Source organism: Rousettus aegyptiacus, unplaced genomic scaffold (assembly GCF_014176215.1).
Source record: "Rousettus aegyptiacus isolate mRouAeg1 unplaced genomic scaffold, mRouAeg1.p scaffold_m13_p_8, whole genome shotgun sequence".
Classification (NCBI taxonomy): domain Eukaryota; kingdom Metazoa; phylum Chordata; class Mammalia; order Chiroptera; family Pteropodidae; genus Rousettus; species Rousettus aegyptiacus.
The window spans coordinates 91,482,956-91,504,545 of record NW_023416311.1 but is presented as its reverse complement, the minus strand read 5'-3'; the positions used below and the strand labels follow the sequence as shown (position 1 = coordinate 91,504,545).

The window sequence follows — 21,590 nt, the reverse complement described above, 5'->3', positions numbered from 1 at the left end:
CCAAGGAAATAATTTTTTCTTCTTCCTCCCCCTACTTCCTTTCAACTAGTGTGTCGTTTTCCATCACTCGCAGTCACTGCTTTCAAGAAATAACTTATACCATCTGTTATTTGAGATCACGGTCTTTAAAGAGTAAAAGTTACTGAAAATGGTCTTCACTGGGAATGTGTACTCACCTAGCAGCTCTAATAGTCAACAGTATTTAAACTGTAGTACTCATTTGATTAGCTAACGATTACAGTCATTAATAGGAGCAGTTATTTTGCCTCAGTCATTACTGTAGCAGTTACACTGCCAAATGGGGATCACTGAAATATATTATGTAGCGCTGAACAGTCTTATTGGATTATGTTTAGGACTCTAGCCTTCTGTAAATTTGTGAGAAAGTACCATTTCTGAGAGCAAATGTTTGACATAGTTTATGAATTCCTAAGTTGAGAAATTCTTGGTAGATATGATTGCAATATTCAGAATCTTTAATAATACTACAATGGGAATTTATTTTGGTTCATTTGATCAGTTTTATAAAATACTTCTAAAAAACTCAAGTTTTCAGTTTCTGTTAAAAACTTTACTATTAGTGATATGTTTAGAAAATATTTGGAGAATATTTATCACAGAAATTGGCTTAATATATACCTAGCTGTTTAAGTGTGATTTTAGAGCGATATTTTGAAAATTTTTGTTCATGATTTCCAATCATAGAATTTTTTTGGTCGAAAATTTGCTTAATTAGGTAATTATATTAATAATGATTTAAAGAGATGCATTAGGTAGAAATTTTTTCATGAAAATCAATTGTATTAAAGTTTGCTAGTGGTGTTTTCATTTCATTCTATGTTTTAAACCAGCCAAAAGACATAGTCTGTAGAATAAGTATGATTGAGACCTGAGAAGATAAATAATTCTGAGAGAACTTACTCCTGTTTATGAAGAAATAGTCCTTATTCTAACATACTGAATTCTCTCTTCTAAAATAAAGTTATTAAGACGCTCCTCTATAACTCCCTGTGATAGATATTAAGATAATAAATATCTACTTATATGGTACGGTATAACATTAAATAGCTAATATATTACTTTATAGTAACAGTTAATATTATGATATATAGTAAAATTATAATATACTATACATAGTATATGTCATAGTATAATATATCAAGTAGGTATTCATATCTTAATATCTGTATCAAGTTCTGTAAGAGAGGGTTTTAGTAACTTTTTTCATAATAAGAGAGTTCACTATGTTAGAGTTTACATACAATATACAATTTATATGCTATACAGTATATGTAACAGTAGTATATAATATACAGTAGACCTTTGAACAAAGTTGGGTTTAGGGGTGCTGACTTCCCATGTAGTCAAACTTTCATGTATAACTACAGCCCATCCTCCACATATGCTGATTCCCAAGTGTGGAGTTGACTCTTGAATAACACGGGTTTGAACTGTGTGGATCAATTGAATTGCACTGGTCAATTGTATTAAATTCCCACATAAATAGACACACATAGTTCAAAACTGTGTTGTTCAGGAGTTAACTGTAATAGGGTTTTAAAATATGGATCCTCTCCTCTACCCACAAAATTTAGCATTCTCTAATTTCTGTTGTACTATCTCTTGAAAATTCTTCATTAAGCCCAATATAAATCATTGTACAAAAAGCATCGGTATCAGAGCCTTGAACAAAGCATAGCCTTTCAGAACCTTGGTTCATTCACTTTTAAAATGGAGAAACCAATATCCTTCCTACTTTATACAATTATGAGGACCAAAATGAATCTTTTATATTAACAACTAGAATCTGTCCAATTTCTTTAATATAAAAAATACAGTCACCCCATTTTGATTGAATTTATATAATAAATTATGGAAATTTTTATGTATTATACTTTATATTTAATGTATATTTGAAAACATTGCTGCCACCAATTTTTTCCAGTTTTATTCAGATAATATATAACATATATTAGTTGGAAGTGTACAACATAATGATTTGATATACGTATGTGTTGTGAAATGATTACCACGAAGTTTAGTTAACATTGAACGCCTTACATAGTTAGATTTTTTTCTTGTGATAAGTTTGAAGATTTACTCTCTTAGCAACTTTCAGATATACCATGCTATACATTATATCCCCAGAACTTACCTCTCCTATAACTGGAGTTTTGTACCCTTTGACTACCTTTACCCACTTCAACCACCACCCACTCCTCACCCCTGGCAACCACCAATTTATATTCTCTGTTTCTGTGAGATCACTATTTTTAGATTATACATGTAAGAAAGATCATACAGTATTTGTGTTTCTCTATTTTCTCTTAACATAATGCCCTCGGGGTCCATTGATGTTGTCACAAATGACAGAATTCCTTTTTTATGGCTGAACAATATGCCATTTATATATATCACATTTTCTTTCTTCATTCATCAGTGGACTAAACTTACATTTTTTCATATCTTGGCCATTGTAAATAATGCTGCAGTGACCATGGAGTGCAGATATCTCTTCAAGATAGTGATTTTGTTTCCTTTGGATATATACCCAAGAGTGGAATTACTTGAACATATGATAGTTCTATTTTAATTATTTGAGGAAACTTCTTACTGTTTCCCATAATGGCTGTACCAATTTACATTCCCACAAATAGTGCAGAAGGGTTCCCTTTTCTCCACGTCCTCACCAACACTTGATGTTTTTTGATTTATGGATGAGAGATGTGAAGTGATATCTCGTGGTTTTAATTTGCATTTCTCTGATGATTGAGCATCTTTTCATATATCTTATAGCCATCTGTATTTCCTCTTTGGGGAGGTATCTGTTCAGGTCTTCTGCCCATTTTTTAATTGGATTGTTTGTTGTTGAGTTGTATGAGTTCTTTATAAATTTGGATATTAACTCCTTATCAGATGTATCATTAGTGAATATCTTCTCCTAGTTGGTTGTCTTTTTGTTTTTTTTTATGGTTTCCTTTGCTGTACAAAAACATTTTAGCTTGCTATAGTCCCATTTGTTTATTTTTTCTTTTTTTTCCCTTGCCCTAATCTATTTTGAGTTGATTTTTGTGTGTTGTGTAAGGTAGTGGTCTACTTTCATTCTTTTGCATGTGGCTGTCCAGTTTTCTCAAATACCATTAATTGAAGTGACTAGCCTTACCCAACTGAATATTTGGCTTCTTTTTTGTAAATTAATTGACTATATATGCGTGGGTTTATTTCTGGGCTCTTTATTCTGTTCCATTGGTCATATGTCTGTTTTTATGCCAGTACCATACTGTTTTGATAACTACAGCTTTATAATATAGTTTGAAATCAGAAAGTGTTATGCTCCCAGCTTTGTTCTTTTTTCTCAAGATTGCTTTGGTTATTTGACTATTTTGCTGTTCTCAACAAATTTTAGAATTATTTACTCTACTGTGAAAAAGTGTCATGAAATTTGGGATAGCATTGAATCTGTCAATTGATTTACATAGTGTAGACATTAATTTCTTAATTTCTCTTTCTGATAGTTTGTTGTTAATGTATCAAAACAACTGATTTTTGTATTGATTTTCATACCCTATACCTTTACTGTATTTGTTTATTCTAATAGCTTTTTGGTGGTGTCTTTAGGGTTTTCTGTATATAACATATCTGCATCTACAGACAGTTTATTACTTCTTTTCTGATTTTGGTGCCTTTTATTTCTCTTTCTTGCCTAAGTGCTCTGGCCAAAGACTTCTAGTACTATGTTGATTAAAAGTGACAAGAGTGGGCAATTCTTGTTTCTAATCTTACAGGAAAAGCTTTTAGCTTTTCACTATTGAGTATGATGTAAACTGCGGGCTTGTCATATATAGTCTTTATTATGTTGAGATTTGTTCTCTCTGTACCCAGTTTTTATCATGAGTGGATGTTGAATTTTGTCAGATGCTTTTTTGCAATTATTGATATGATCATATGATTTCATTTTGTTAATGTGATGTATCACATTGATTGATTTGCAGATGTTGAACCATTCTTGCATCCCTGTAATCAATCCCACTTAATCCTGGTGTATGATTTTTTTTTTTTTTTGCTTGTTTATAGTTTTATTTAGGGGGCTGTTCCCGTTTTAATTTTTTTCAATTACAGTTGGCATTCTGTATTATTTTATATTAGTTTCAGGTGTATAACATAGTAGTTAGACATTTATGTAACTTACAGAGTGATTCCTCTAATAACTCTAGTACCCACCTGGCACTGTACATAGTTATTACAATATTATTGACTATATTTCCTATGCTGTACTTTACAACCCCATGACTATTTTGTAACTATTTATTTGTACTTTTTAATCCCTTCACCTTGATCCTTTTAATATATTGCTAAATTCAGTTTGTTAATATTTTGTTGAGAACTTTGGATCCATGTTCAAAAGAGATAACAGCCTGTAATTTTCTTTTCTTGTAGTGTCCTTGTTTTGCTTTCTAGCTTCGTAAAACAAGTTTGGAAGTGTTTTATCCACTCTTTTTTGGAAGAGTTTGAGAGTTTATATTAATTCTTCTTTAAACATTTGGTAGAGTTTACCAGTGAAATTATCTTGTCCTGAGCTTTTCTTTGTTGGGAGATTTTTTTATTATTAATCCAATCTCCTAGTAACTGGTCTGTTCAGATTTTTTATTTCTTCATGATTTGGTCTTGATAGGTTGTCTACTTCTAGGTTGTCCCATTTCTTAGTGTAGAATTGCTCTTAGTAATCTCTTAATGAGCTTTTGTATTTGTGTGGCACCAGTTGCAATGTCTCCTCTTTTGTTTATAATTTTGTTTGAGTTCTCCTTTTTTTTTTTTGAGAAGTCTACCTAAAAGTTTGTCTATTTTTTTTTAAACAGCTTTTTAAAATTGATCTTCTCTATTTGTAGTCTTTTATTTCTGCAGAGATCAGCAGACTTTTTCTGTAAAGGCACAGGTAGTAAATAATTTAGGCTTTATGGGCCACTTGTCTCTGACATTAATGGTACAAAAGCAACCATAAACAGCATATAAATGATTGTGTTGTTGTATTCTAATAAACTTTTATATCTAAAAACAGGTGGTGGGGCAAAAATAGATGCTGAGCCTGATATAAATATTAAGATGAAATTTTATATAGGTGTATCTAATAACTAGATTGCTTATTCAATGGAAGATGAGACCTAAAAGTTACATTTTCCACAGCCATTTAAGTATTTTTTATGTGTGTATAAAATGACTAGTTTTATTTTTCTAGTTTTTATCCAGTATTTATAACCGTAGTATTGTTAGCCAAATATGTTTTAGTAGGATTTTTAATTTTGTGAGTACTTATTTATCTACAGTGTGGTTATATGTATTAATATGTAATTAATATAATAAATTTAAATATGTAACAGATTTAAATTTCCTTTAAAACATTTTCTATTTATCACATGTCAATTTGAAATCTTTTATTTTTACTTTGTGGATAAACTTTTCTATAATTATCAATATTGAACAACTAAGAATTACTTTTAGGATTTTAAAAAGAATTTCAACTGGAAAAGTTTCTTGGAAGACCACAAATTTATTCTGATAATTACATTAAACATCAATAAATATTTTTGGCCATTTTCAACGTTCCATCCAGTCTGCTAGATGTTGCAAACACAACACAATCTATGACTTTATCAAGTTTATGATCTTGTGGAGGATATGGGTAATTAAAGGTACAGTGACAGTGTTGTATTCTTAAGGGAAAATGGTGCTGTGTGACTTCAAAGGAATAGTGGATCATGTGGGATTTTTTAGCAGAAGAAAAAAGCACAATAAGTTTAGAGAACTTAAAACATTTGGCTGATTTATAGTGCAATGTGGAAGAAGTAACGTGAGACTAGATCAAAGTTAAACATTGTTTTATAGTCATGGGTGTGGTAAGAATGTAATCAGAAAATATGTCATTCCTTGCATTGTTGGAAAGTATTTTTCTAGAATTTTATAAAATAGATGTTGCTAAAATTCTCTATATTCAGCCTAATGTAAAGGTAGTCAGTTGAGTAGCTAATAATACAATTTAATAGTGATCAGATTGATTAAATACTTAAATAACAGATATCAAGGTGTGAATTTTGTGGACCTCGATTTCATATTTTTATTTTTTAGATGATCTTAATATGTTAAATAGTTAATAGTATTTGAGCTAAATAGTTTTCCCTAAAGTTTAATAAATATATAATAGTGATATTAGCTATTTTCAAAAATGGTTAAATCATAATACACTTCTTCCATACCTTTCACATACACATATCAAATAGCTCTTAGAAAACTTCCCTTCTAATGTCTCATCCTACCAACGCATCTCATAAAGTATTGCTGAAATAACTTTTTGATTCTCAAAAAGACTGTAACGTATGAACCTTGCCTACTTTTACAGGCTAACCTATTTCATCTTCCTTTTAAGTATCTTGTTCTGTCCAGAACAGACTACTCAGACTTCCCCAAACTTACTCCTCCTGGCTACCAACTCCTATTTCTTTGCTCCTGTCTTGCATCCTCCACTTCTCCCTCCTCATTCCACCTCATCTCCGTTAAAAAGCCACTGCGCTCATGAAGTACCTCCTAGTCCCTCACACATTGACCTTTTTCTTGTCTCCCCAAAATATACCTTGTATTTCCTTAGGAAAATTAATTTCTTATATTAATATATTTATGTTGATTTCCTTCGACTCCTGTTACAAATACATAAACATGATATATCTATCATTTTGCATTGTTTACTTTTACTATTTCTGTGCCAACATAGTTCATAATTATCCTCAAGGCGATCTACTCTTCTGTGTTCTGTGGTTGGACATTTTGATGTTAAAATAGATAAAACCAATCTAAACATCTTTCTTAATAGCTTTTTTATTTCGTTACATAAATTTCCTTGGGATGACTTTCCACAAATGATATAAATGGGTTAAAGTGTTTGAACACAATACTCTGTGTGTTATATTTTCTACGCCGTCAGCAAAATCTGAGTATACACATTTCAGCAAATTACAAGCAGGCCTGTAGAAATGAGAGGCAAAGCCTGGGTCATTTCGTAACATCTCAGACAGCCTTATGTATAGCAGTTAATTCCTAAAGGCAAAGCATCGTGGAAAACTTATTGTGCTTTTTTCTTCTGCTATGTAAAGCATCATGGAAAAGTTGATTTTTTTTCAATAATATAATGCATCAAGAAGTTGTCTTGTTAAAAAAGAAAAGAAAAAAGATAGCTACAGTGCTTTTTAGAAATATTTACTTGAAAAATAAAGATAATTTCTGAGTAATACAAGGCTTGATTGTACCGCCTTCAAAAACATAGCATTGGCAACTTTTATATCAGAATTATAGGCAGGTAATTTCCCGGATACAAGGTAGCAACATAGTAGTCTATGAACCTGTGATGAATAAAATCAATTTTATTAATTTTGAGAATATTCTTCAAATTATTATTAATCTTTCACTGAATCTGTAGTTTAAGAAGCATTGGGCTAAACCCACACATTGAGTTAGATTAACCTAGCACTTTTTCAATCTGAATTGACTCTCCTATTTTGAGAGAGGTGGCGACCATAAAGCTTAAAAGATTTTCAAAATTTTTTGATTATGACATAATACACACATAATTCTACCCTCACTACAGGCAGCATACTGACATTTTTGCTTTTATTTTAAACACAACAGCTGGTCAAGACCCACAAAATTGACTTTATAATTTGCTTGTGGGTCAAAACCTACAACCTGAAAATTGCTGGCTAAAATGAAAAAGGATATTTGCCAGTTATTAGTTATAAATGTCTTTAAATAGTGATTTTTGTAATGATTCTTTGTATTAATTTCAGGAGTATTTCTCAAAGGCCATCGGAGAGAAAATAGCTGCAGTTTTATTTGACCCTGACCATTCCTCCCTAGTAGCCACAGATGAATAACTGTTCAGCTTCCTTTTTTTTTTTTAATTTTCTGATTTTTTTGTTATCCTGAACAAGCTTTATTTGCCTTTTAGCCAGTGCCTGGGCTCTCTGCCTCCTTACCAAAATTAAAGCAAGTTTATTCAAGATTATCTCATTATACATCACTTTCATAATCAAAAAAAAAAAAAGCAAACCCTTCTATTTTCTGACCCTTTTCTACCAGAAGATGTTGTCTGCCTGATATTGTTCCTTAAATTAAGCCCTCCTCCTCAATTTCAAACATACCTCCTTCTTATTACCCTGATTACTGCTAACATCTGTTGTAAAATATGTGAATTTTACTCCCCTCATTTTCACTCAAGGAACCTTAGCACCAGAAAGTGATGTCTCTTTTCTCCTAGTTTTCTATTGTTCTTTCCAAATAATTGATAAAGTAAACATGTCAGAGTACTTCCTTTGAGGTCAGTGTTCTTTGACCTCAAAACTTTTATTCACCAATCTTACACGTTCCCACATTTACTGCGGATTTTGGTTCCTAGTGAACCATCTTCCTCTTTACTCCTAGTTCAACCGTCAGATTAGATAACCATGAGGTTTCTGTGGAAAGAGCATTCAATATCCTGGTCTCATAGTTGACCCTCACATCTTTTCAGTTTCTCTTTGTTTCTGCCTCCGAAATGTTACCCATTTTTTAGGGCTATGTCACCCGCAATTTATAGTCCTTGGATGCTCTTCCTATCTGTGGCTTCAAATAAAGAAGTTAACTTGTATTTAGGAAATTTGCACCAAAAAATATGTTTCTTCAAACTGTATTAACTCACTTAGGGTCATAAGAGAAACAGATAGACGGCCTGCACTCTACTGAATTTTTGTTTTGTCCTTCATTGAAGTGAAAGATTCATTTGATGCTACTCCTCTGTAATAGGGTAGGTTAGTGAAGGAATTGTGACTGAACTACATTATACTTACCTAAAATATTTTTAATGGCTTAAAAATTGAGGTTTATGTGAGTTTCTTGGTTTGTTTCTGAACATGACTGTTTTCCATTGTCTGAAGCTTCATTCCTAAAGAGTTCATTAATCGAGGTGGTTTATTTTAATCTCAAGGCTATTTTCCCATTTAAACAAACAAAACACATTGTTACCACACCAGTGACTTTTGAGACTTCTAAGTCTTTTGATGACTTCTGGTTTTAAAAATCTTGTAAATATGCTAACATGAGTGATTTATACTAGAAATCCATGAATACTAAAATTGGAGCAAGCACATCTAGAAGTAAATGAATTCCTTAACCTTATTTAGGGCCAGGAAATAGAGGTATACTATATCTAAAGGAATGTATATCTATAAAAGTTGAAAGTGTTGTACCTCACAAAATTGTGACTAACTGCCATTATCCCTCAACCTAGTAACTTAAAATTTTGTGGAATTCAAATACCTGATTTAAAGAATAGTTGGGATGGGGAAAATGAGATGAGAAAGACAATCAAAATACTAACAGTGTGAAGTTTTTAAGAAGAGTTCAGCAAACAATCTCTAATATCACTGTTTTTAAGCAACAGCGAGACATTATATTTGCATTTAAAGGATTATTTCCTAATTCAGGGTAAATAATGCAACCAAATATGTCATAGAGATCATTCGAGTGCTTGGCATTTCTTCATTTCTGTCGAAACTGAGTCAGTTATCCGATCCTTGATGATGTATTAAAGATCCTAAGCATAAGTGTAGGAAAATTAAGCATTTTATTTCTTACCCTTTGTAATCAAGGGACCTGGTTAAGTCCATTTATAAAGTGTTTTATAAAAAGGAAGAAAATATGTTAATTCAGAAATGCATAAACCTATGGACTAGACATTTCTATTCAAAATGAAATAGGGTTCATTTTTGGAGGACAGTACATTGAGAGACATTACCATTGCTGATTTTTTTTTTAAGTTGGGTCATGGACAGGAATGAAATATTTGGACTTTGAATTATGTTGCTGTGACTTTCAGAGTTGTACAGAGATTAAAATGATCTACAGAGTAGTATAGCTCTTAAATCTGATAGTATTCTTTTTAATTTAGGGAATAAATTAACAGTTAACTACAGTGACTAAACTGAATAAAGCTTGATGCCTGCTTTATCGAATATAAGACATACATTTTCTGTGTTTGGCTATTACGAGGAATTTTTTTTTTTTTTTTTAAGAGAAAAAGGAGAGTCCTTGCTCTCAGGATATAATAATCCACTTTAAAGAAAGTACAAGTACTATTACATATGTTAACTCTTAATTATCTATTGTATATTTAGCTGCAGGATAATTTTAATTCTAAGATACTAGTATCAAGTCAGTATGACTTTGTGAATGGTAATTTAAGCAGAACATAATCAGTTACATCTGCTTTTTAAACATCCTCATAATGAAGTAAAGGCCAAATCCTTTGAGTTATTTATATTTATAAACCAGAAAGATTATAATGTTTCAGGTAGCACAAAAAAAGAAAGACTTTCCATTTAAAAAAGTATATATTGGAAATGTTTTCATCAGTTTTTAAAACATAGCAATTCCAAAAACTATACAGGAAATATATCTATAAGTGAACATGAGAGACTGAACCACAGAGTTAGGTTATCAGAAAGTATTTATTGACCTTCTGTATATACACACTTAATATTATAGGTCGTGTGGAAAGGAAAAGATAGATACTAGAAGTTGTGATCTTTCCATAAAACACCACATATTTAATTAGAGGTATTCAGAGCATTAAGGAATTGTAAATGAGATGCAGAGTGTGTTTACCTTGAGGCCGAAGATACGGACAATCCAAAGCTACAGTTGATTTTTTTTTACCTCTACCAATATTTTGAAAGTGGACCTCACTGATAAAATAAAGTTAAATTAATAAAGCCAGTACAAAGAAATATTACATGCTTTGAAAATTACACAGATAAGTTAAATTCCTAGTCTGGATTCTTAGCAGTGATGTTTTTGTAATATTACCAGTCAAGATTATTACATGGATACAATCATTGCTATGTATCTTCTTAAAGGTCGAAAGACTAAAAGTTACTGAAATAACTCCTTTGTGATGTTGAGTAAATTTTCATGAAGAATATAAAAGGATTATTCTTCCATTGAAATTAATAATTTGTTTTATATACCTAAATTATTAGTATTATATATTCTTAACGCTTTGAAATTGTCTTAATTGGTACCAGGGGTTTTTTGTTTTTTTTTTTTGGCTATGATTCGTTCTTATTCTTAACATAAGCACTATTATCATGTGAATGTTATAGTGTTAATGTTGGTTATAGTTACTAATATTCCCTCCTATAAACCAGTATAGTACTCTTTGCTCTCAATTTGTAAAATTTAGCAGGTAAGACATCATTTTTATACTTCTATTCAAAGATTTACATGGGTAAGTAAAGTTAGTTTAAATTGTCATCCTTGGTAGTCATCAAGGACAGATTCGCTGGTTTATTTTTTAGCTCTCGACAAGATATTAATTTATTTCTTATAACAACTGTTTTTGTGTTTGTGTATATGTATGTAGAGTTAGGTAGTATTATGTTGATAGTTTTTATTGCATTATGTTGATGTATTTTCATCCCGTCTTTACTCTTTCATGGGAAAATATGAACTTATAACAGACGTGAGTTTGCTATTTTCAGTTGTAGACATATTTTAAAATATTTTTGTTCTATTTATCCTACCTTTCATGTTTCTGTTATTTTCAGTTAAATGCATATATGGGTTTATCTGATTGAAGAAATTCTCCATGATGCTTAAAGGCATTATCATACCTCTCTAAGAGACGTTAATAGGTGAAAATATAAACAGCTCTTGTCCCAGCCACCATACACAATCACCAAGGTCATAAAGGAAGAGAGGGACTTGAAAAGTTTCCTCCAATTCTTCTTATTTGTACTGAAGGATAGCATTACCTTCGTACTTAACTGCTTCAGATCTCTGTAAAACAAATTTGAGTGCTACCAAGAATATGAGATGTACCTCAAATATACTTTATAATGGCAGTGGATATGTAGTTTCAGAAAGTTGTTAGTGCAGACAAATGAAGGCATTATATCAAAAATTGACAATATAATTCCCTATTATATTTTTAAAGTTGTTATATAATGATATATGTACAAAAACTGCATTATCAGTTTAAGGTAAAGACTTACTGTTGTAAATATGATCACATTTTGTTAAAATACAAAGGTGACTTAGAAAACTTACATAAATACTTATATTTTATTTTTATAGTGTTTAGTTAAAATGTTCCTTACATCTTCAGGTTGAAATTTTTTTCTTACCTTTTGTTAATAGGTAGTATAGATCAATCAGTGTTAAAAGAATTACCCCCTGAACTTCTGGCAGAAATTGAATCCACCATGCCACTTTGTGAACGTGTGAAAATGAATAAACGCAAGCGTAGCACAGTTAATGAAAAGCCAAAATATGCTGAAATCAGTTCAGATGAAGATAATGAGAGCGATGAAGCTTTTGAATGTAAGTATCACATAACTTTCTTACTTTAGAATTAAAAAGTAGATTGATTTGTTTGTCTCATAATTTTTTGGGTTAGCAAGAATGCAGTGATCTTAATTCTTAATAACATAGCAAGTTTTTTTCTTAATACTTAAAAAAATGTGTGAAAGATGAGATCAGTTGGCACCAAGAAAAATATTTTAATCTATAATTAGCATCAAATAACACATGTATGTGTCTCTATGTATTTGGCAAACATTTATTGAGGTCCTACTAATGCTAAGCACTGAGAATAAAAATACAAATAAGATATAGCCCCTGTCTTTGAAGAGCTTTCATTCTAATGGGGGAAAAATGTAAACAGTTGTAGTACAGTGAGAAAAGTATAGTGATAATAGTAAATCTAGGGTGCTATGGGAGCACATTGAATTGGCATCAAAAATCATACTGGGGGTTCAGGAAATGCTTACTGGAAGAGGTGACACTTGATTTGAGTCTTGAAGGACACATAGGAGATAGCCAGGTGAAAAAATATTTAAAACCATGCTGTCACTAAATTATGAATGGATTAGCCACATTGATCTCTGTGGTTTGGACCTGGCTTCTCCTTTTTGCCCAGCTGTGTCCTGGAATTCCTCCCTTGTTTCACTGTTTTCCAGAGCTGGCTTCTTCACTACACAGCTACCTCTCTACAACACTGTGATCACCTGTCTTTGCACTAGACTTGCTATACCTCGCCTGTCTTCCTACTGGTCCACTGAAAAAGTTCTTCTCTTTTATCCCTATCTTCCTTCTTCTGGAGCAAGAGAATTGAGCCTAGCCAAGAGGGGTCAGCAGCCTTGTTTGACTTAAACGGCATTCAGTGGAAACAGACTATGGGAGATCTTCACTTGTGTGCCAACTGACTTAGTCATTATGACCAAAAGAAGTGGGAAGACCACCAGTGTGTTCTACCTTTTCCACCTAGTGTCCATAGATTGAGGTGTGACAAGCAAGGGCAGGAAAGAGAGATGCATGCTGCTATTTTTAAATGTATATTGCTGATGGAAGCCCTTCACCTCCTCCAAAGTTTTTAATCAATGTTCATTTACTCTGATCATCTTAAAATTGTGAGCTCTTGAGCTATGAGCAGTAAACTATGATTACTGAACAAATCTGAACAAAGTTTTAAAATTGAAATAAAATATATAGAAAAGATAATCTGACATTTAATTATATGTATAATTGTTATAATTTGTATTATGAGATGTATTTACATGCAGTATATTTCAGTGGCTGAAGTTAATTTTTTTTTTTTTATTATAATCAAACATTTTGGTCATATGGGAACATATGCTATGAAGAAAGAGAGGGGAAAGGAGATCTGGTGGCCCAGAAACTGATTCCCTTATATGCATGCCTCTTCTTCACTCTTTTTCCCCCACTCTAATACATTACCCCTTTCTAAAGGGAATAGCTAAGAAGACGTTCCTTAATTGCAGATAGATCTTAAATCACATTTCAGCTCCAGTTAATTGAGAGTGGCCACCTGCGTTGCCAAGCGGATGAGACTTTAGAAGTTACCTCACAGTGAAGTAGAAAGAACAGCATAATCAGAAATACCCATGAAGTATAAAATACAGGGACAGAGCCACAAATGGCCCATGTTTGTCATAGGTGCAGCCACTGTTCTTTTCCCTGCTTTCTATAATGAGAGCTGTTGTATCCTCTTACGGGAGCACATAGTTGCATCTTAAAGCCATGGATCTCATATATCTATGCCCAAGTATACTAAAAGCTAACATTAGTTAGAGACCCTGAGCTTCAACTTTGCTAGGAAAAATGAGTTTTTCAGGATTTTTCAAGAGATCTGAGAGTAGCTTTGTTTTTCTTGGTTTCTGTAATATAAAAAGTCACCTCTGGGCCCATTGATTTGAGTGATGATAAAATACCAGTTGATAGTTGACAACCAACCAAATTGCCATTATACCACAAGAAAAGTAATATAGTGAATATACAGTACAATACAAAATGTAAAAGTATTGTGAGTACATAAGGAGCAAGCTTATGCTGCTTTAAGAGAGACCTTTTGAAACTTAAGGTTTTACTGCAGTTTAATTAAATTGGTTTTCCAAAAATCTAAGGTAATAGTTTAGCTGAAGGAGAGAGGGAAGGATTGAGCGGTAATTTTGAAAGTTGGGCCACACGGATTTGGATTGCCATAGCATAAATATAAGGTCTGGAGAAGAAGGAGGGGTGCTAAAGAAGCTAAAGAGAGATGTAGGTGAAATTTGGAAAGGGAGGGCAGAAAACACCCAGATCATATTTTATGTACCTCTCTATTAAGCTCCTCCCCTACTTTCAGGGTAATGAGCGAAACAGAAAGAACAAGCTAGTCATAATGAACTGGGATCCTGATAGCCTTACCACAACACAATGATCATAGCAATGGATTTTTTTTTCTAATTATCATCCCATTTTCATCGAAATTGCCTAAAGTTTAATGAATGTGAGATAAAAACTTTCATGGCTTAAAAAAAATTACCACCAATACAGCATGTTGTATGTACTTGTTAGAAGTTACAAGATTTTTCAGACTCGTAGAATTAAATGCTTAAAATGGATTTCTGACGAAATTAATTAAAATTAAAAAAGACTAAGTTCATATTTGAGGTCATAGAATACTACTTTCTGAACAAGTTTGCCATTATCATTCCTCATATTTGATAAATTTTTCAGTACTTGTTGAAAAAACATTTAGTGACTGCTATCCATAAGTGACCTATTTCTTTGACACACACTTACCTACTTATATATATAAGACAACCGCATACTAAGAGAATATACTGGGACATATCCTAATTATAAAAGGGATGTCCTCATATATTTTATAGTCAAATTTATGCCTAATTATGAAAAAAAAATTGAAGATTTAACTATATCCATTTACATTTGTCCTTTTTCTATGATCTATCTTGCTCTGCCAAGCCTATGACCACAAAAAGAGGAAGCAAAATTATCTTTTTCTGTCATATTGTCAATAGATTAGACAGAAGTGTCCAGAACCAGAAACCAGACTAGATTCCAAATAGAAATAACTGGAGCAGCATGTAAGAGTGGGATTAGCCTGGGTATAGACTTTGAATATCCACACGTAAGGACATCGACACAAGCATGGATAAAGTGTTGGCCAAAGGTTGACATCCTTAAATCTAAGCCAGGTAGGGGACTCCAGTCTTTTAAGTACTGGTTATTGATCATAGTTATTAATTCAGAATAAAAACCAGTCGCAATAAAGCAAGGGAGTCAAATTTAGATCAACAGACTAGAAAATATTCATTGTCAGCAATATGTGGTCACTACAACGAGTGTATGATCCCAAGATGTAGGATACATCAGTTCTCTAATTTAGTTTTAACTTGGTGGTGCTATACCCTAGAGCGAGTATGATAATTATTGGTCACTTGTACTGCTCTCCCAGCCCTCAATGGACAGATATTTCTAATCAGTCTTTTTTGCCAAAATATGATACTTTGTCTCAGGGTTCAGAATTACTCTCAACATAATGCTATAGGCAGCTATTACCATTTGATCAGAGCTGGTATGTCAGATGAGATCTGTTTGCCAGTTCTGCCTAAAGGCTTCTGTCAGTACTGGTAATTATAGCAGAATAATTAGACCTCTGGAAGGATGGGGAAAAGATTCAAGGTAACATACATAAATATGCTTATATAGCATGTATAAGCTTAAAAGCTTTTCTTCTTGGGTGTAAGCAAGCATGTTGTTGAAGAATTGAATTCAGTGTATGAGTATTTACGACTATATAGGTTTATTCTATTTCTATAGGCTTGAGATGTTAGGTTATCAGAGTGTTAAATTTATAACTGAAGTGCGGGCTTGACTTGGCTGTTAATTAATGCTATTCATAGTTACCCATATTCTGTCTTGTAACAATGTCTCAAAGGTTTACTTTTTCTCCCAACTCTGTTCCCCATCAATAATCCAAATGCTTTAAGATGTTTCTGTTTTTCATCCAGATCTAGATACAGATTGTTTTACATGCCTTAGTTAATCCTAAAGTTTAGATACTATCTTTACTGGCACTGAATATCTTTTTGAAATATGCACTGTGGTTTAATTCCCGTAACATTTATATCTATATTTACTAGCAAACTGAGTTCATATCGAAAAAACCCTTTAAATCTAGATAGGTAATGCTAAAGTAAGTGGTAACCATTCTTATACCATAATTTATATTTCTAGTTAAACATAGTGACTCAGAATTTCCTAGTCCTATACAATGTAGATTTTTTTCTCCATGTGGTTCATTTGTAAAGTACAAGTTACAATAGTCTTTTTAAATGAGGTAAATTATTTGTCATGGGGATTTGCTTCTAGCCTCTAGGAAACGACATAAAAAAGATGATGATAAAGCTTGGGAATATGAAGAGCGTGACAGAAGAAGCTCTGGGGATCATAGGAGAAGTGGCCACTCTCATGAAGGAAGAAGGAGTTCGGGTGGTGGTCGTTATCGAAACCGAAGTCCATCAGATTCTGACATGGAAGATTATTCTCCTCCTCCCAGCCTTAGTGAGGGTAATTCATCAGTGTCAACAGATTTTTTACATAAGCCAGTTTAAATTTAGGCCTTTAACTTTGAAGAATATTTGATATAGTTTTATGAGTTAATTAGCTCATAATTTTTAATCAGGCAAAAGTATATATTTAGTTTGAATTGGCAGTGATTATTGTTTTAAGTATTTAATTAATGTTCAGGAAGAAACTAGAAACAAAAATAGAAATATTTTAAATTGTCATTCCTGCATTTCAGTATTTCTTTTTGTTAATTTTAGTTGCTAGAAAAATGAAGAAAAAAGAAAAGCAAAAGAAGAGGAAAGCTTATGAACCAAAACTAACACCCGAAGGTAACATTTTAATTTGTCTTTAGTCATATTCTTCAACTTCCCTTTTCTATTTGGAATGTGGACAGTAATAAGCTTTTTTCCTCCCTCTCTTGCAGAAATGATGGATTCTTCAACTTTTAAGAGATTCACAGCCTCAATAGAGAATATTTTGGATAATTTAGAAGATATGGATTTTACTGCATTTGGTAAAATCATTTTAAAATATATTTATTTACCTCTAAATATACAATCAATTTAAAACATATTTACCTGATTGTTTAGTGGATACAAAAGCATGGTCAAGAAAATTTAAAATCTAGTGTAGAGTCGAGTCTAGTCTATGTTACCAAGAAACTGAAAACTTTAGTATAAAAATCAAGTATTAAATTGGATAAGTATTAATAATGTCTTAAGAATCCAAGTTAAAGTAATTACGAAAGTCTTTCTGTAGATGAAACAAGTAGGCCCTCGTTAAGGAGGGTACTAATATGAACAATAGGAACTAATATGCGAAATAGAAACCCATCCATCCATTTATTCATTGGTTCTAATAGCCAGTATTTGTTGAATGCTTACTGTTTTTCAGTAGTACTTTAAGTGCTAGAGAGACAAAGATAAATACCCCAGTCTCTGGCTTTAACTACAGTAAGTCCTTACTTAATGTCCTTGATAGATTCTTGGAAACCGTGACTTCAAGCGAAACAACATATAATGAAACCAATTTTATCATAGGCTAATTGAGAGAAACTAAAATCCTATGGCATATTTCTGGTCATAAAAACATTACCAAATTTCTAAAAACCCAAAACTCTTCTAATATTAAACATTGAAATAAATGTGAGCTATACATACATTTAAGAAAGATTTTAAAAAAAACAAGTAAGATAATTATTCCATTTTGAAGTTGTAGGTGGCCATAGCCTATCCCAGCAGCGCAGGATTCAAGGTAGAACCAATCCTAGACCTGACGCCCTTCCATCGCAGGGCATACTCAGAGACATACACTCACTTGGACTGGGACATGCCACGCCAGTTCACCTAGCATGCTCATCTTTGGGATGTGAGAGGAATCCGTTGTACCCAGAGAAACCCCACACAGATAGAGGAAGCACATGCAAACTCTACACAGATGGTGGACCCGGCTAGGAGTCCTTTTTTAATCCTCATCAACGTAACAAAGTGATGTCAAATAAAACAGAGTTATTCAAGGACCTACTGTAATACATAATCTAATATGAAAAAATAAAATAGTAAACTAATTATAATACAATAGAATTAATGTGATATTCATATTACTTTTACAATACTATGTAAAGATTGTGTGTGTGTGTGTTATGTATATATTAGGTTTATAAAAACAGCATTTAGAGCTACTCTCAACGGTTTTATACCACCTTCAGCTTGTACAAACACTAATGCCTAATTATACAAAAGCCGTATGGCATACAATAATCTTGATATATCTATTTCAAAATGCCTTAAAAGGTATATTTTGAAAGTGCTTCTTTTGTGAGTTTCTTGCCTAAGTATCATTAATGTGTTTCCCCATTATTTAGAGTATCAGTTTTATCATTTGTAAAACTTTCCAATTCTGTGCTGAGAAATTGTCATTTAAGATCTCAATAAGAAGACAGATGGCACACTCAAATTAGGATAATTTGAGGAGGAGTTATTTACAAAGAGATCAATTTCAAAAGTGGAGGCAGAATAGTGCCAGAACCCAGGGTTAACAGGCATGGATCTGTTACCATCTATATACCCAAGGGAGCATGGGTAAAGAGAACTTACCAGAACTTAACTCAGCAGGAAAAGAAAGGTTGTAGAATGAGCTGCCTTGAAAAAAGCTGTAACCTTTTGGTCAGAGGGCATAGGCAGCCTGAGGAGACCTTGCAAGGAAGGAGTCAGGGAAATACCCTGACCTTACTTTCTTTCTCTTTGATCTTCTGACAGGGCAACCCACTGGCTTGAACCCAAACAGAAGCCAGAGGGCGTGGGGGGACTGTTAATGTAGACCATTCAGGTCAGCTTCCTGGGGCAGAGAGCTTGGTTGAGAAGGCTCAACAGTTATCTGAAATAGTAGTAAAGATAATCTGTCTCCTCTTCTCATCTTAGTCAGCAGGGTTTGCTTGAAGTTTACAGAGACCTCTTAGGTGGTTGTGTGTTTAGTTTGTTTATGTGCTTGTGTGTCCGTAAATTTTATTAAAAAGTTAAGCTTACTATTTTGAGCTTTTTTTTTTTTTTTTACCAAAACTGGTTTTGTTTGGTTTGGTTTTTCAGGTGATGATGATGAAATTCCTCAGGAACTGCTCTTAGGAAAACATCAGCTTAATGAACTTGGCAGTGAATCTGCTAAAATTAAAGCAATGGGTATAATGGACAAGGTATCTCATTAAAGTAAAACTTATGAACTTACTTAATAGCTAATGTTTGAAATTAAGATGTTTAAGGTAAATTACAAAGTTTACATAAAGTTAATAGTAATGCACAGAAAATTCATGGTTGCTTCTAAGAATCTAACTGAATTATTTTTTAAAAAAGAAAGCCTTGAATTAAATGTTCTGTAAATTATTCTAAAAGTCATACTGCATTGAAAGAGGCATTGGCCTGAATTTTTAATTTTTTCATTGCCTTAAATATTTAGATTATTTAAATGCAGAAATACAGTAAATTTTTCTTTGACATTTGCTTTGTTATTTATAGTAATGAAAGAGTAAAGCTCCGATTTCAACACATTAAGTACATAGGCTCATTGCTGTAGGCTTTATATTAACTTTTGTGAGTTGTCTATCTTATGAGCTCTGTTCCTAAATAGTCTCATTGCACTAATGGGATAGCAGAATGTTTTTTCATTGATAATAACTTTACACAATAGTGACAGCATCAAGGGATTACTTCCTATAATCTTTATGAACTACCATTCACCCCCTAAACTATTGCATGATTACTATGCAAACAGTTTCCAGACGAATCTTCTCTCCTCCTTTTCTAACCAGCTCCCTGTTGCACACAAGTATCTACTCTAAGTCTTAAATTTCCTAGTATGTAATGTAAAAATGATGATTCTTCACGAATAGTAAAAGAATTAATTAAAAATTGTTTACCTGTAAAGTTTATTCTAAATAATTTAAACTTACTTAGTTTTTCAATGTCATAATTTTAAAGTAGACTGGAAAATAGTTTGATGTCATTACAAAATTAAAATACAGTCAATTATTCATTTTTTATTTATATATTACCTATGTTCCAAGTAATAGGTGTGATAAATTTTGATGTTTTTATTGAGCTAAAATTGACATAACATTTTATTAGTTTCAGGTGCACAACATGATTCTATATTGCAAAATGATCACAGCATAAATCTAGTTAACATTCATCACCATACATGGTTATAATTTTTTTTCTGGTAATAGTAACTTTTAAGTTATACTTTCATAGCAACTTTGAAATATAAAGTTAACCCTTGAACAGTATAGCTTTGAAATACGCAGGTCCACTTACACATGGATTTTTTTTTTTTTTTTTTTTTTTTGGTGAATAGTCAGCCCTTAGTATCTGCAGGTTTCACATCCTTGGATCAAAAACCGTATTTTTGCATTCCCAAGATCTAATTGAAAATACAGTCTCAGCTACTGTAAATAATGCGACAGCGAACATGAGTGTACACATATCTTTTCAAATTAATATTTTATTTCCTTCAGATATATATTCAGAAGAGAAATTGCTAGATCATATAGCAGTTCTATCTTTTCTATTTCGAAGAACCTCCATTTTGTTTTCCATAGTGGCTGCACTAATTTATATTCCCACCTACGGTACACAAGAGTTCCCATGAGTTTGATATTTAAAGCCAGAGAGACATATCACACAAGAATTAATGTGCTCTTGTTTTACGTTGATACTACTATGTGCAATGAAGGTGTGTTGATTTATTTTGTGTATAGGAATGCGGCAGTGTAAGTTCCACAGTTACATGTAGCTAATATTATTCTATTTCAAAAGCTAACTTGCTAAGTATTTTCAAAGCATGGAAAGTTCGCCAAAAGTCTCAGTTGTTTAATCTATTGTAAAAATATCTAAAGCAGTATTTGGGGGAAGTTGTTTCTGTACTCCTGGATAAGTAATAAAATGTACTTAATGTGAGTTACTCTATTGGTCCTTCCTTTTGACTCCTCTGGCTGATTTTGTTGAGAGTCTCAATTCTACTAGAAGTCTTAAGAGGAGACTTATTCAATCAAGAGAGTATGAGTACAACAGGTGCCTCCTGGCAGAACCTCTAAATAGTTTTTTAAGTAGAGAAAGCAGTCTTTGTAAGAAGTGAAATAGATACTA

The 21,590-nt window shown here is 32.4% G+C and overlaps 1 protein-coding gene across 4 annotated transcripts in view; it reads left to right on the top strand.

The window, feature by feature from the left end:
• The window catches only part of NIPBL (NIPBL cohesin loading factor), a 162,467-nt gene that overhangs the window by 88,135 nt on the left and 52,742 nt on the right, over positions 1-21,590 (top strand). For all 4 annotated transcript variants that reach the window (XM_016142466.2, XM_036225488.1, XM_036225486.1 and 1 more), the window contains 5 exons: positions 12,217-12,399; positions 16,756-16,953; positions 17,211-17,282; positions 17,378-17,467; positions 19,539-19,642. In XM_016142466.2, coding sequence (XP_015997952.1) covers positions 12,217-12,399; positions 16,756-16,953; positions 17,211-17,282; positions 17,378-17,467; positions 19,539-19,642 — 647 coding nt within the window. The remainder of the gene's footprint in view (positions 1-12,216; positions 12,400-16,755; positions 16,954-17,210; positions 17,283-17,377; positions 17,468-19,538; positions 19,643-21,590) is intronic.